The sequence below is a fragment of the Lepisosteus oculatus genome, chromosome 3 (genome assembly GCF_040954835.1).
Source record: "Lepisosteus oculatus isolate fLepOcu1 chromosome 3, fLepOcu1.hap2, whole genome shotgun sequence".
Classification (NCBI taxonomy): domain Eukaryota; kingdom Metazoa; phylum Chordata; class Actinopteri; order Semionotiformes; family Lepisosteidae; genus Lepisosteus; species Lepisosteus oculatus.
The window spans coordinates 52,840,477-52,856,103 of record NC_090698.1 but is presented as its reverse complement, the minus strand read 5'-3'; the positions used below and the strand labels follow the sequence as shown (position 1 = coordinate 52,856,103).

General features: G+C 35.6%; 1 protein-coding gene across 2 annotated transcripts in view; it reads left to right on the top strand.

Annotated features, from left to right (window-relative positions):
- Positions 1-15,627, top strand: part of prr16 (proline rich 16) — a 151,102-nt gene that overhangs the window by 93,615 nt on the left and 41,860 nt on the right. For both annotated transcript variants that reach the window (XM_006626850.3, XM_015366358.2), the window contains one exon: positions 6,307-7,220. In XM_006626850.3, the coding sequence (XP_006626913.2) occupies positions 6,307-7,062 (756 nt within the window). In that variant the 3' untranslated portion in view covers positions 7,063-7,220. The remainder of the gene's footprint in view (positions 1-6,306; positions 7,221-15,627) is intronic.

Below are 15,627 nucleotides of genomic sequence, written 5' to 3'. Positions count from 1 at the left end.
TGCATTAAGTTTCTGTTATCTATCAGATTAAATCCCTGACAAAAATCAGAACAAGAAAACAGCTGGTCAATATCACTGATTACGTTGTCAAAAAGGTTGTAATATCCGATGTATCATTAACAAAAGTCACTTTCTAAAATTAGTAACTGGGGAATAATAAACAGCAGTGAAACAAACAACAATGAAAGCATTGCTTGACATTTGTAAAACTTTATTATTTCTATGTGGGATAATTAACCAACAGCTCTTAATTTATCACAGATTTGCCTTGCAAAAGTACAAAGACCCATGCACATTTCTCAAAAGCACACATTCAAAGCATAAAACCAAAATTAACAAGTAAATAGATTAATAAAGAATTAATAAAGAAAAATTGAAAAGTCATAATTCTGTAAGTATTCAAATCCTTTGCTGTGAGAAACCTAAATTAATGTACTGTAAGTGCACAAAATTACAAAGTAACCCTATAAGGACCAATAGTCACATGGTTTCAGAATTAAAAAAACAAACTTACTCTGTGCAGTCCTTAAGTCAAATAGTAAATTTCAAGCAAAGATTCAAGCATGAAGACCAATGATCTTTAAAATGGACAAAGCTGTATAAAGGCACATATTAGGAGATGGGTATAAAATATTTCATAAAAGAGATTAGATCTCTTTGATTATTTTGAAGTTAATCATGAAGAAGTGGAGGGCACCCAGACACAGCCTATGCCTATGAGGCTGATCATCCAAACCGCGCAGCCACAAGGGTGAAGCTGGTTAAGATTCCATCTTGCGGGCAACGGCACCTTTGAAAGAGAGAATTCAGTGGCTGAGATAGAAGGAAATGTCCATGGGTTAATAAAATCCTAATCTCTCCCCAAAGGAGGCTTGTGTGGAACTGAAGGCCAGGTTTTCAGATAAGACAAAATTTGAAAATTTTGTTGTAAATACAAACCATAACATTTTACGCAAACCCAACATCGTCTATGACTCGCTGCTGTAGCAGCATAATGTTAAGAATAAAGCAGTGAATGTGCTTGAATGGTTCATCAAAGTCCTGGCTTGAATTCTACTGAATTTCTGTGGAAAGACTTTTTTGAAATCTGTGCAAAATGTCTATACATAAGTGAATCCCAACCAACTTGAGAAACCTTGAGGAGCTCTGACAGGAAAAGTGGACAAAGTGTGCAACAATTCAGTATGCTGAATTGTTAGAAATTTACCCAGAGTTACAGCTTTAACTGCAGCCAAAGGTGCTTTCACCAAATATTGAGTTCACAGGTCTGAACACTTACAGTATGCAATTCATATATTTCATTTTTCCCTTTAGTTTTGCTGACATTTATTATACCCTTAAAAGTACAGTGTGTTGCTACTGTACCACAACTCCAAGTGAGGTATGTTACAATCCTGTATAAGACTAAGAGAATTGTATTTTCTTCATTGCATACAGTATACAGAATTAATAGTAATTTTATAAATTGTAATTAGAAAACAGATCATTTTATTTTAAATACGAATTATAAAATGTACATAATGGCTTTAGAAGCATGATATTTAACACCAAAGAAAGAAGGAAAAAAAAGAGGCCACATTAAAATAAAATTTTGAGTTGTGATTTGATTGACTTTGTCACATACTGTAAGTTTCAGTCTAGCTGATATACAGTAGGTCTGCACTACAGTATATTAAGATCAGTATATTTAAATCATTAATATTATAGTTTGCCATTGAAGACCCATTCAGAAGTTTTAATATAATTGTAATGATCACTTGCAAAACAGTGGTATTAACTAATGGCATCAAGATTACGGCAGCATGCAAAAATGACGATGATACTATATTTCATGTACAGTTTGGATATCTTTGGATATTACTTCACAGAATCCTTTAATTTCTGTGATTTATTGGGAAATGTTGTTTTTTCATCCATTTATTCGGCTTATGCGCAGTTAAAACCTACATGCTGTGAAGGAGACACTTCCTGTTTCATTTTAAATAAACCTTTGAAAATTAAAAAATATATATTTGAGTAATGTACAGTGCCTTGCGAAAGTATTCGGCCCCCTTGAACTTTTCAACCTTTTGCCACATTTCAGGCTTCAAACATAAAGATATAATTTTTTTTATTTTATGTGAAGAATCACCAACAAGTGGGACACAACTGTGAAGTGGAACGAAATCTATTGGATTTTTGAAACTTTTTTAACTAATAAAAAAATGAAAAGTGGGGCGTGCAAAATTATTCGGCCCCCTTGCGTTAATACTTTGTAGAGCCACCTTTTGCTGCGATTACAGCTGCAAGTCGCTTGGGGTATGTCTCTATCAGTTTTGCACATCGAGAGACTGAAATTCTTGCCCATTCTTCCTTGCAAAACAGCTCGAGCTCAGTGAGGTTGGATGGAGAGCGTTTGTGAACAGCAGTTTTCAGCTCTTTCCACAGATTCTCGATTGGATTCAGGTCTGGACTTTGACTTGGCCATTCAAACACCTGGATACGTTTATTTGTGAACCATTCCTTTGTAGATTTTGCTGTATGTTTGGGATCATTGTCTTGTTGGAAGATAAATCTCCGTCCCAGTTTCAGGTCTTTTGCAGACTCCAACAGGTTTTCATCCAGAATGGTCCTGTATTTGGCTGCATCCATCTTCCCCTCAATTTTAACCATCTTCCCTGTCCCTGCTGAAGAAAAGCAGGCCCAAACCATGATGCTGCCACCACCATGTTTGACAGTGGGGATGGTGTGTTGAGGGTGATGAGCTGTGTTGCTTTTACGCCAAACATATCGTTTTGCATTGTGGCCAAAAAGTTCGATTTTGGTTTCATCTGACCAGAGCACCTTCTTCCACATGTTTGGGGTGTCTCCCAGGTGGCTTGTGGCAAACTTTAGACGAGACTTTTTATGGATATCTTTGAGAAATGGCTTTCTTCTTGCCACTCTTCCATAAAGGCCAGATTTGTGCAGTGTAAGACTGATTGTTGTCCTATGGACAGACTCTCCCACCTCAGCTGTAGTTCTCTGCAGTTCATCCAGAGTGATCATGGGCCTCTTGGCTGCATCTCTGATCAGTCTTCTCCTTGTCTGAGCTGAAAGTTTAGAGGGACGGCCAGGTCTTGGTAGATTTGCAGTGGTCTGATACTCCCTCCATTTCAAGATGATCGCTTGCACAGTGCTCCTTGGGATGTTTGAAGCTTGGGAAATCTTTTTGTATCCAAATCCGGCTTTAAACTTCTCCACAACAGTATTACGGACCTGCCTGGTGTGTTCCTTGGTCTTCATGATGCTCTCTGCGCTTTCAACAGAACCTTGAGACTATCACAGAGCAGGTGCATTTATACAGAGACTTGATTACACACAGGTGGATTCTATTTATCACCATCAGTCATTTAGGACAACATTGGATCATTCAGAGATCCTCGCTGAACTTCTGGAGTGAGTTTGCTGCACTGAAAGTAAAGGGGCCGAATAATTTTGCACGCCCCACTTTTCATTTTTTTATTAGTTAAAAAAGTTTCAAAAATCCAATAGATTTCGTTCCACTTCACAATTGTGTCCCACTTGTTGGTGATTCTTCACATAAAATAAAAAAATTATATCTTTATGTTTGAAGCCTGAAATGTGGCAAAAGGTTGAAAAGTTCAAGGGGGCCGAATACTTTCGCAAGGCACTGTATATGCCACCCACAAAATCCCAAAATATTTGGATTGTAAATATTTGTATTTTATCTTTGTCTCTTCATGTCGAAGCATGTAATCAAAATATACTGTATAATAAAGCCTGAGGGAGGAACTGCAGGGCAGCATGATTGAAAAGCAGATTAGCATATCTGTGTGAAACACCACATAATAATTTCTGAAATTCACTATCTTGTCACTAGTTGTTACCAAAAACCAAACAAGATGCACCTCAACTGATCATGGGTGCTTTTCACACTTTTGTGCATCACCATTTGTAATGGGGATGTATCAGATATTAAACTATGAAACTGTAACATTTTATTATATTTTATATAATATTATATTTTATTAAAATAGTATTATTGTTCATCTATGAATGTTGTCATTTATATTATTATACTATGTATTATATTTTTTATTATAATTCATCGGGTATCTACAGAACTATGCATTACTGTACATGAAATGAACTGGGTTTAAAAATGTCCTGATCTGTGACACAGCACACGTGGACTAACTTGTATAACTCCACACAGAGGACAGTGTCCTGGTGAAAAATCCTTTTGGTTTGACAGTAACATCCATTGTGAGGAACATTGCAAGTGCAAGACACACCTTCTTGCATTGTATTGAGGGTGTCATTTTTTTCACAACCTTTATGATCAGTGTCTATTTATAATACTCAGTATTTCAAATAAGATAGATAAGATCACTTTATTAGCCATATAGAATTTTTTGCATTAGGAATTTGTCTTTTTGCATACCCCAGCTTGCTCTCCATGAGACACAGAGAGAGAGAGAGAGAGAGAGAGAGAGAAACTTGGGGTCAGAGCACAGGGTCAGCCATTTATACAGGGCCCCCAGAGCAGTTGGGTTAAGGGCCTTGCTCAGGGGCCCAACGGAGTAGGATTCCTCTGCAAGCCACGAGATTTGAACCTGTAACCTTCCAGCCACAGGCGCAGATCCTTAACCACAGAGCCACCGCTCCACCTCAAATGTTAATAATTTTATGAGGAAAACACTGTTTAAATGTTTAAATACTAACATTAACACATACAACACAGATTTGTATGTCAATAACAAGGAGACTCACACTAAAAAGGAGACTAATCTATTTGTGTTCTTGAGGATGACGGTAAAGCAAATTCAGGAGAAGGAAACAAACAATAATAGTTTCTAACATTATTTAAAGTAATTGTAAATATAAGACCTTTAATATTCACCTGTGGCACAAACCAAATTAACACTTTATCATAGATGTAATCTGTATTTTGTAAAGAGCACCTACTGTATAGCATTGACACATTTTGTTCTTGAAATGAGTCTGTAGGAACCAGAATTAAAACAACTGCTACCCTCTTCCCATATTTGCATTTCATTTATCAATATGATCTGTACCATGTACAATAAAACCAATGATTATTCTCAGACCAAATCATTGATATTCTGTCAGTTCACTTTGGTTAGAGGTACTCACACAGCTGTTATGACTATTATGTTCTTTTGTTTGAACTACTGGCGTAGGTCATTAGACAAAATACCAACAATATTTCCATTGATGTGGAGGACTCTAAACAGCATATTTTGTACTTTACTGATACACTGTTTCTCTTTCAAATACTTTAGTTTATCTGAATATACAATAAATACCGATGACAAAATAGTTCTTTCCACTGCTAGGACAATTTATCTTCTGGCCTACAGTATGTACTGTACCTACTCAGTCACAGTCCTCAGGTTTTAGTTATTTAGGTATTGATATGCCCCTTAAGATATATAAAGAGAATATGCATTAGGCCCTGAACGAACGTAAAAGATATTTTCCTAGATCATCTTTTACAGTGCACACTACATGGTAGGATCTCCCTTATAAAAATGAACATACTTCCTTTCATCAGTTTCTCATTTTCCACGATTATTTGGAATAAGTTCCTCATCTTTGATGTATTTAGTATATGAAAAAAACGTACTCTTCCCTTGGGTTTTCTTATTTTAAGTACCTCTGCTTCTACTCGGCCATTCATACTTTATTCAGCTCATTGAAACTGCTTTACCCACTTACTGGCTGATCCAATTATTTAAAAAATCACTACATCTCTTCTCCATATGACATTCACTATCATCAAAGAGGAGTGCCCTCTGAGTTACTTTTTTATGGCACATGGAACATGTCAGGAACAACTCTTTCTTTTTCTCTGAAATTTTAACACACTAGCTAATCCATGTTAACTAGTGAGCTTGTATTTGTCTTTGATGGCTCAAATTTTTGCTAATATTTTTGTTTGAGTCTACCTGCAACCACAACATTTTTTATAAAATAGGGTGAAGACTTTAATACCTAATTGGTTGTATTCATTTTAAGAAATGGTTCTCATGGAAAGAAAATTCAGAATTTTCCCTTTCTTGTGAGCTCACTTATTTGTACAGTATGTTTTGGTCTTGTTTTATTCTACAGTATTTCAAAAGGTTAATGTATTTTTTTAAAAATTAAAACTAGCCATATGAATTGGAAGGGGGATTTTTGTTGCAGATTTTTAAGTGAGGTTTATGAACATTATTTAAAATAAATAATTTCCTCTAATTTTCAGAAACACGGTTTAACATTCCAGATTGATCACTGATGACTTTCCTCTGTACTTTGCAGGTAGTTCACCAGATAGACTCACTTACCTGTGACCTGCAGCTTGAGGAAGAAATGACAGACAGTTCTAAGACAGATACGCTTAACAGCAGTTCCAGTAGCACAACCACAACCACTGCCTCCAGCATTGAAAAGGTCAAGCTGCACTCAGAAGGACAAATCATCAAGGCTCTACCAGCCCCACCAGCTATCCTGACGGTGTTAAAGAAACCAAATCCCCCTCCTCCACCACCACGCTTGACTCCAGTCAGATGTGATGATTTGAATAAGACTCTACCTTCAGGGAACCCTCTTAAGACAAATGGAACTCTTCTTCGGAATGGAGCCTTAGCTTTACCAGGGATACAAAAAAAGGTGCCGAATGGAGATGTTTGCTGTATTTCCAAAAACATCCCAGAGAAAGTGCCCATACCACCGCCTCTGCTAAGGCCTGATAAAGACAGATGCCCACAGGCAACGAGAGAGAGGGTCCGATTCAGTGAAAAAGTGCAGTATCATGGTTACTGCCCAGACTGTGATGTGCGATACGATATTAAAAACAGGGATGTTCACTTACACACTGAACCCCTTCACACAAAATTAAAACCACCTCATCACTGTCTCCCACCACCACCTCCTCTGCCTCCTTTTGAAAATGGTGGGATAGGTATAAGTATCAGTCATAGTTTTCCTCCCGTGAACCCTGGATCTGTGCCTCATCCAGTTGCTCCTAAACCACAGAAGACTATCCTCAGAAAATCAACCACTACAACAGTTTGATATATACTGTTTGACAGCTTTCTAATTTATCATTATTATTTTTTTAATGTTATGAGCACTGTCTACTCCAGGAAAAAAAAAATTGCAAAACAGGATGTAAAAAATAATTAATCCACCACCAGTCATTTTCAAGAAAATAGCAAGAAAACACAGACATGGTAAGTGAGATTTCCTATGCATTTTGGACCAAAGTTGGTTTGTTTCTTGTATTCTCTGTACAAAAGACTGTTGAAAAACAAGCATTTTAACTTATTAAATACTGTTTGTAAATTAAACAAGAATGTAATGCATCTTCGTGTCTGTATCGTCTGTTGATTATCTTTGCACAGTTGTGCTGATTTAATCCTAAACCATGTCACAAAATGTGCCTTTTCAAAACCCTTTTATGTTAGGCCGGTGGCGTAGTAAACAACTAGACTGTATGCGGAGCGTTTAATTCAGATCCAAGAGCTGATTGTCCGATTGGGGCATAGCATTACTCTACAGGTTGAGAAACCAGAGAATCATATCAGTTTTATTACTGATATGATTAAACACAGGAAAATGGACCAGTTCTAATAATAAAACTACAGAATTTACACACATTTTCAGCACACTTAAAGCAATTAAAATACTGTCAAAAAATAATGTTTTTAAAGGATTTGTGCCTGTCCATAAAAACTATTTTTTAAAATATTCTTGAAATGTCATAATTTGATCTTCGTGTTGATTATATCACAGAGTCCACAGCTAAATTAAGAGACTGTGTAGTTTTGAAAACAAGGAGAGTGCCAGGCAGACATTCTGATTGCATAATCCACACTTTTGTAATAATAATTGTTTTACACTTTTAAGTACATATTCTACAATTTTGCTAACATAATCCACTTATGGTTAACAATACAAAACCAAAACAATTCAATAAACTACTGTATTTATGTAATAGATTTCAGGCATCAGTTTAATTGATCATATTCAATTCATACTCTGCACTGCATCAGAAACAAGTGTTTCAGTTCACAATAAATATTTTTGTTAAATTTCTTTGAAAATTAAATCAATCCACTCATCCAGTGATATTACCAACTTAAAGATCAAAAATAGATAGTATTTTTTAGTATTGCTAATTTAACTCTTGCCATAGTTTGTCTTTCATTGGTTCGTTTTCCTGTTTGCCTGAGCACTTTTTTCATGTTCTGAAGCTGGATTTAGAAAAGTGAATAATAAGTATTTGCATGAGTGCAGTAAAATGTATTTGCATGAGTGAAATTATGTTTCCAAAAAGTCAATATAACCTGTTCAACCCTAATAGAGAGCATACTGTAGTAGTACAAAGCTTATAGCATAGAACTCTAAATGTGAGTAACAATCTTCACAGAACTTGAAGATGAGTGGTTGGTAAAGGCTGTGTAGTTGCATGTAGAAAATATTAGGGCCCAGCTGCATTGTCCAGAATTTTTGGTTTTGAAGATTGCCCTGCAAACATTATATACAGTATATATACATCCAAACATTTTCTAACTTTATCCAATACAGGGTCATGGGTGACCTGGGCAAGCAATGGGCTGAAAGCAGGATACACACTGGATGGGACGCCAATATACAGTATATCGCAGGACACACAAAGACACAAATGCACACACACTCACCAGGACCAATTTTCCCAGAAACCAATGAACCTACCATTATGTATTTGGACTGTGGGAGGAAACAAGCATGAACATGGAAAGAATATATAAATCCCACACAGATAGCAAATCAGATGGGAAATCATCAGAGTCCCAGTGCTACAAGACACTAATGCTAACCACTGTGCCACCATGCCTCAATTTCTCAAAAATAATCAAACTCTATTTTCATGATGAATAGAAAACATAGAAAAACCAAAAAAAAAAGAAACTTTAAAACACTACTAAAGTGCATGAATGAAATATTGTTATAAACTAGAGCTCATAATCCTTCATTAGATTTAGATACACTTTTGCCCTTTATGGAAGATGTGTACTGTTTAAGAGGTTATTTATTCATTTTTAAGCTATAATTAGTGGTGGTTTCTGATAATGTTTTTAATTTTACTTCAGTATTTATAAATACTTTAAGAGGTGCTTATCTTACACTATCTGGACTTTTGTTTTTTTACTCCGAAAAAAGTTAACCTTTCAGGAGAACTAATGATCATCTTTGCACAATAACCTACTAGATTCTGACAGATCATTTATTTTATAACCTTTAGAGAAAACATTCTCATGTGCAGTATTTATATAATAGGCATTCCTTGATATCAGCATTTTAAAAAAAAATGGAGGTCACTAACAGGTCTTCTGGAATTCAAGAATGTACTTTGTTATGGTAGAAAAACATTTTAATACATAATACTGTACATATATTTTATATAATAGTTTGGGAAAGAAAAGTAGTTGTTTAATCTCTTGAAAGTATGGTAGATAAGCAGGTAAATACCAAAAAGTTTTCTGCACAGTGAAAACATTTTGAGCATTTTATACAAAATAATGTAAATGTCCTTATCGTTATCTGTTTTAGGTATTAAAAAATAACCTTGGACCTTCTGAGAGACCTTTATATAGTGAAAATACATTGCTCAGTATTAAAGTTCATTTTCTTTGCCATGCTTATGTAATAAAGTTCAAGTAGGTACAGTGTAGCTGCATCAGCATGCGGAGGCTGGAAAGAAACACATGAAGAAGGTTTCCACAGCCGAAATGTTCTGTCTCTTTTATTTTCATCATGGAATAAACCTTTACTTGTTCCATGATTATATAATACTGTACTTTGTATAATGTGCAGTTTACTTTTGTTTCACATGTCAGTGTTTTACCAGTTTGCCTAAAATAATTTGTAAGCAGAGCCCATAATAATTACAGTTGTTCTGTGAACTAGTCTGCTGAATAAATCTAAAAACCTGTGTATACAAATGTATACATACACATACTTAATGGCAAAAATTGCAGGAACTTTTCCAATAAAGAATCAACAATCAATCAAAACATTCAGTTGTATGGATAATTATAATGCTTAAAAGAAAATGCAAAATCATATTTTTGTAGCTGTTTTACAAATTGCTCTCTTTGGTGTAAGGTAATACTCTTATAAAGATGACTTATAGTGAAGGGCTTGTTCAGTCAACACAGTCATAACAACTCTAAACACACAGCCAGAGCAAATCTAAATTGCTTAAATGAGAAACACAAATGATAGGTTTTTAAAAAATGTGTTGTTCTTCATAGTGTTATTGGACAGGCTTGACAGGAGAGTGCAATCTTTCTCTAAGAGAAGATTGCACATTGTATAAAAGATAATCATCAGTCCCAAATAGTCTCAGAAATGAAATGAGAAGAAGATCATCATTCCAGAATTTATTCAGACATTTATGTAAATGCTTTTATATTTAAAATAGAAATTACCAACAATAAGAGAAACAAACCTTAGGAAAAGCACAGAGCAAAATGTTTTCTTTCATTTCAGTTCCATCCAACCAAGTGAAACCAGGAAGGAAACACATCTAATCCATATTCAAAGAAACATAAGTACAAATGCACAGAAGAGCAAAATAATTACAAAGACAAGTTGAAAGATGTAAAGTGTAACACTGTACAATACTAGAAAATAAAAATGACTTGGCCTATTCTTGTTCAGAAAGGTTTTGATTTAACCAGCATGTCTTCTTTTTGCACCTTCTACTGCATTCTAAAGCCTTGTTTTTAATTGTGCTAATATTGTTATCTCCTTTTCTTGTTAACTCTTTCTTCCTACTGTAAAGTGCTTTGAGAAACTACTTTCAAAAGCATTATATAAAGTTTTATTATTATAATCCTTCAAAATGTTCCTATGGGCTTATGAAGGGCTATTATCAAAACATTCATTTCACTCATATAAACTTAAAGTGAAATTAGTTTAGTTATTAAAATAATTATAAAATTTTGTTTTGAGAAAGAGCGAGATGAATGCATTCAATAATCTATTATAATCCTTGAGCACAATTTTTAGAATGAAACACCTGTAAACAACTATGGGTTGTTTGTAGCAGTACAAGAGTCAGAGCTGACCCTAGAATTTTGGGGGCCCTAGGAAAGATCTTGGAAAGGGGCCCCTCCAGATCACGATTTGCACAGACACTACTATTATCAGCTTCCATCACAACTTTATTTTATTACTTAGAACAATCAAATTAATTGATTACGTAAATAGAAAGCTATTATTGCCCATCCTTGAAGAATGCATATTAATTAACATACATACAAACACAAAAAGCACATATTTTACAAAAATAACACACATTTTAAAGTAAAAGTGTGAAATATTAATCTTTTCTGCTCTTCATTTTCTCAGCGCCCAGGAGGTATGTCCTTTTGGAGAATGGTGTGCGTTTACCAGTGCCACCTACTTGATTCGAATTTTAAACCATTACAACATCATTTGCAATGCAAGTAAAAGGTCACTTGTAATGTTTAATGACATGTTATGGTTAATGAAAGATTAATACAATTAATCAAATATGTTGTGCTGCACATCGAGGGGGACCCTGGTGGCCTTGGGGCCCTAGGCAATCGCCCAGTTCGCCTAAGCCAAGGGCTGGCCCTGAGTGGACAGATAGTAAATCTACCATTAGTACATTTCATTTCTTGTTTATTCTCATTAAACAAAACTTGTGAAACAGTACCTTTTACATATGGCTACACAGGAACAGAAAAGACAGGATTTCACAATTCTAAAGATAATCATGCCAAAATTAAAGAAGTGCATTTGTGAAGGTAATCAATCAATCCTTACTAAGAAGTTTACAGTAATTAATGTGTCTATTTCCACCAGTGAGCACTGTGCATGTCTTCATCAAAATCTTCACCCTCAGCTGAGACACCAGCAGTGCTGCCAGCGGCCTTTTAATTTTCACTGATGATGTCTTCATGTGTGACATAATTAAAGGAAAGCTAATCCTGTTTTACTGTTCTCAGGGCTATTTTGTTCCAAATAAGGAAAATCATCCAATAAGACAAAAATAGATAGCATACAGCATAGAAACAACTTGTCTAACATTATTTTATTTGAAGCACACGTTCAGTAAAAGTTGAAAATTTGTGAGAAGCAGCAGTGAACAATAATCTAAATTTGTACACTGGTCTGGAAGTCATGAACAAGTGAACTTCCTGAGAATCAAAAATGTTTGTAAAATTTGATGGCCCTAATTGAAAATGTTAGAAAAAGTACATTTTATACGAGTCAAGGGAAACAAAATAAGCTATTATGGCAGTGGTTTCTGGGGGTTCTGGGAAGATTTAATGGGATTTTGTTGTTGTGGTTATTAGCAACAGAGCTAATGTTGTTTGTCACTTCCATTAGCAACACAATACAAATGTGTACTTAAATATGTCAGACAGTGAGAGCATTAAAAATCAAATATGTCAGAGAGTGAGAGTATTGAAAAGCCTTTTACACCCAAACACAAAGAAGAATGTCTGTGCTAAAATTAATTGATCATTTGTATTTAATTAATTCAGGATGCTGATATTGAAACGTAGATTCTTAACTTCACTATTTGCATGTGAGACTTGCCCTCCTAAGAGCACAAGGGGTATTTCTAAGGAGTATAATGGAGTTTTCCTTTTTAATTTCTGGATATAAGGAATCTTTAGAGTCCCACGTGTAGTACGTTTACTTACATGTAGGCTAGCTGAAATGATTCATTTAAAATGTAATATTAGAAAAGATATAGAATGCCTGATTGTCCCAGGGGATTGTCATTTTATGTTGGTTTTTCAAAGTACTCATTGTCCTTACAGCAACACAAACAAGCTATGTTTCCTCACAGAAAAGAAAATAACATGCAATAACAACAGAAGACTAGTGGAAGATACATTAACAGTGAATTTGAGGGATGGAAGGATGCTGGCAAAGTGATGTAGAAATTGCTCTAGTTGATTGCTGGATCAGGTGGCAGCACCTACTCAGTCATTGATGTATTGCTTATAGAGTTCAGAGATGAAGGCAGTAAAGGAGAAGAGTTGTTCTCATTCCCAACTGAAAAAGATGTTTAACTTGGTGACAATCCTTTACCCAACGTGGTACTACCAGTGGTACTAGTGGAACAAATTCAGCAAGTTAAATAAGGGTGTGGGTTGGTAAATCTAACACTACACATACCTTTTAAATTCATTGGTATTCTTTTGGAATACATTTTCAAAGTAACATTTGCAATAGTGTATGTATTTGTGCACAGGACGTTCATGATATATACTGGTGTATTTGCTTTAAAATTGAACACTATGTATCACAGAACCCATCATTTATACAAAAGTTCGCTTTTTATTTTCCACAAACTTTAACGAAAACGTTCTTTCCTGTCCCTATGCGGAGGACACAATCCGGGGTTGAGTGAGAATACATGAGGGAAAAAAGGCATGCAGGAAGCGGGGATGAAAACAGGGGGGCGTGTCCATGAAGTGTTGGTGGTCGGGGGAGGTGTGGCCGAGGCAAACAATCCAAAACAGTCCAATGTGAAATCCTGGACGAAAGCAAAAGGTCCAAAGCCAGGCGTTCCATCCGAGACTGACGGTTAAAAATGGGAACCGGGCTGGAAACGGCGGGGGAATAGGGACAGGAACAGAAAGTTAAAACCATAACGGAGCCAGGCGATTCCAGGCCCTGGACTCGCATGATACGGGAATCAATGTAGAGCCCCGAACTGAGTGGGCGCCTGGCTTTTTAAGGGGGGCTAGAAGGGGGCTGGAACAAGGGGCAGGTGCACAAAATCAGGTCCAAAGTGAAAGAGCCGGAGCACCCTTAAGGAGGAGGGACTACAATCGTGACACAAACTTTTTCCAGGGGAGCTGTGAAACTGAAAATAATATACATTTATTTTACCTTTGGAGTTTTTTGGCTAATACAGCACTGGCAGACCATAAAGATCCAAGTAGGCTTTTTCACAGGGATTTTATAGTGTATATACACCCATTACACAAGTGTTAGTCTATGTCTTTACTTTTTGTTGTATACCAAAAGTCATGTTTAAAGGTTGAGGAGGATGACATTTATTTTGTACATTTGCAGTGCACTTTTTAAAAAGAAATGAAACAGTTATTACATAATGAATACACAGTCTAAACAGCTTGGTAATATACTGTATTATAAATTGTAATTTCTGCATAATCCCCATGTGACCTTTAAGATCATGTAAAAAAAAAAGATCAACAGAGATTTTCATGGTTAAAGGTTGTTTTATATTTCCTTAGAAATCAATATTGTATGTGACATCCATTAGCTGAAAAGCAGGCTATATGTTGCTTCACTGATTGAATAAGAACATGGTCAAAAATCAATAAATTCCATGTAGGCATTGTGCAGTGGGAACTGCTATTGCTGTAATTTCACTTGTGGACCCAAGATAAATGGTAGTTCCCTCTAGGGGAGGTAACTGTAAGGTGACTTGAGAAGATATTGTCCTTTGTGCTGTCAGTCAGCTACTTATCCTCATTCATTCTTTAACCTGTGAAAGCACTGCAGTACTCTTTCAGTCTTACCAACAGTTTGGCATCGAGTATTCCTATAGCCCTTCCTCTTCCCATTGTTGTTAAGCCGTGAAACATTCTAGTTGTTATGTGTGTTTACTGTAAGTATGGCATTCTAAAATGTTTGTTAAATCTTGAAAACTGCTAGCCCTGTTCTTGGGTCCTGGGTTCAGTTCCAGACTGGGGTGCTTTCTGTGTGGAGATGGCATATTCTCCCCCAGTTTACATGGCTTGTCTTTGGGTGCTTCAGTTTCCACCCTCCTTTTAAAGACATTCTGTCTAGATTAATTGGTGTATCTAAGCTGTCATGCTGTGCATATGTTTTGACAGGAACAAAAATCACCAAACCTAGCAATGTGACGTCCTTGGATGTATGTTACATATATATATAGCACTAATACTACATATAACATATATATAAATACTATATTTTGGTTTAGTACTATATTAAATGATAACACTAATTTCCAGAATGAAAAATAAAATAATAATGTAACTGTATAACTGTAATAAAGAAAATCAGCTCTAACGATTGTCAATGCCAGTTATGACCCTGAAACTATTGTTTTTTTTTCTTTAGCTTTATGTTGATTGCTATTGTCTCTCAGCAGTAGGGTGATGGCTCCCAACTGCATTTTAAAACATAAATATAACAATTAAGAAAATAATATCACAGAAAATAAACACAGTACTGCACAATTTTCTGTTATAAAAAGGGATATTATTTATACATTATATTATAAAAAAACACAAAGCATATACCTTAACAGCTACTGAGTGCACTAATATGCAGGAGGATGTGATGAAGTGTGAGAGAGAAAGGATGGAGAAAAATATGAGCAAATTTTGAATTGAGCCACAAAGATTCAGGTCTCTAAGAATGTTCTAGAATTTTCAAGAATACCTCTCCATTCAGTCTGTACATGAAACTGGATGAGGAGGAAAAGTAAGTAAGAACTGCTGATCAAATACCATAATTAGACCATTTCTATAATACAATATTTGATTGGTGTCTTGATGTTTAATGCTTCTGCCATCCAAGGCAACCCAGCATAGTTGGCGTCTC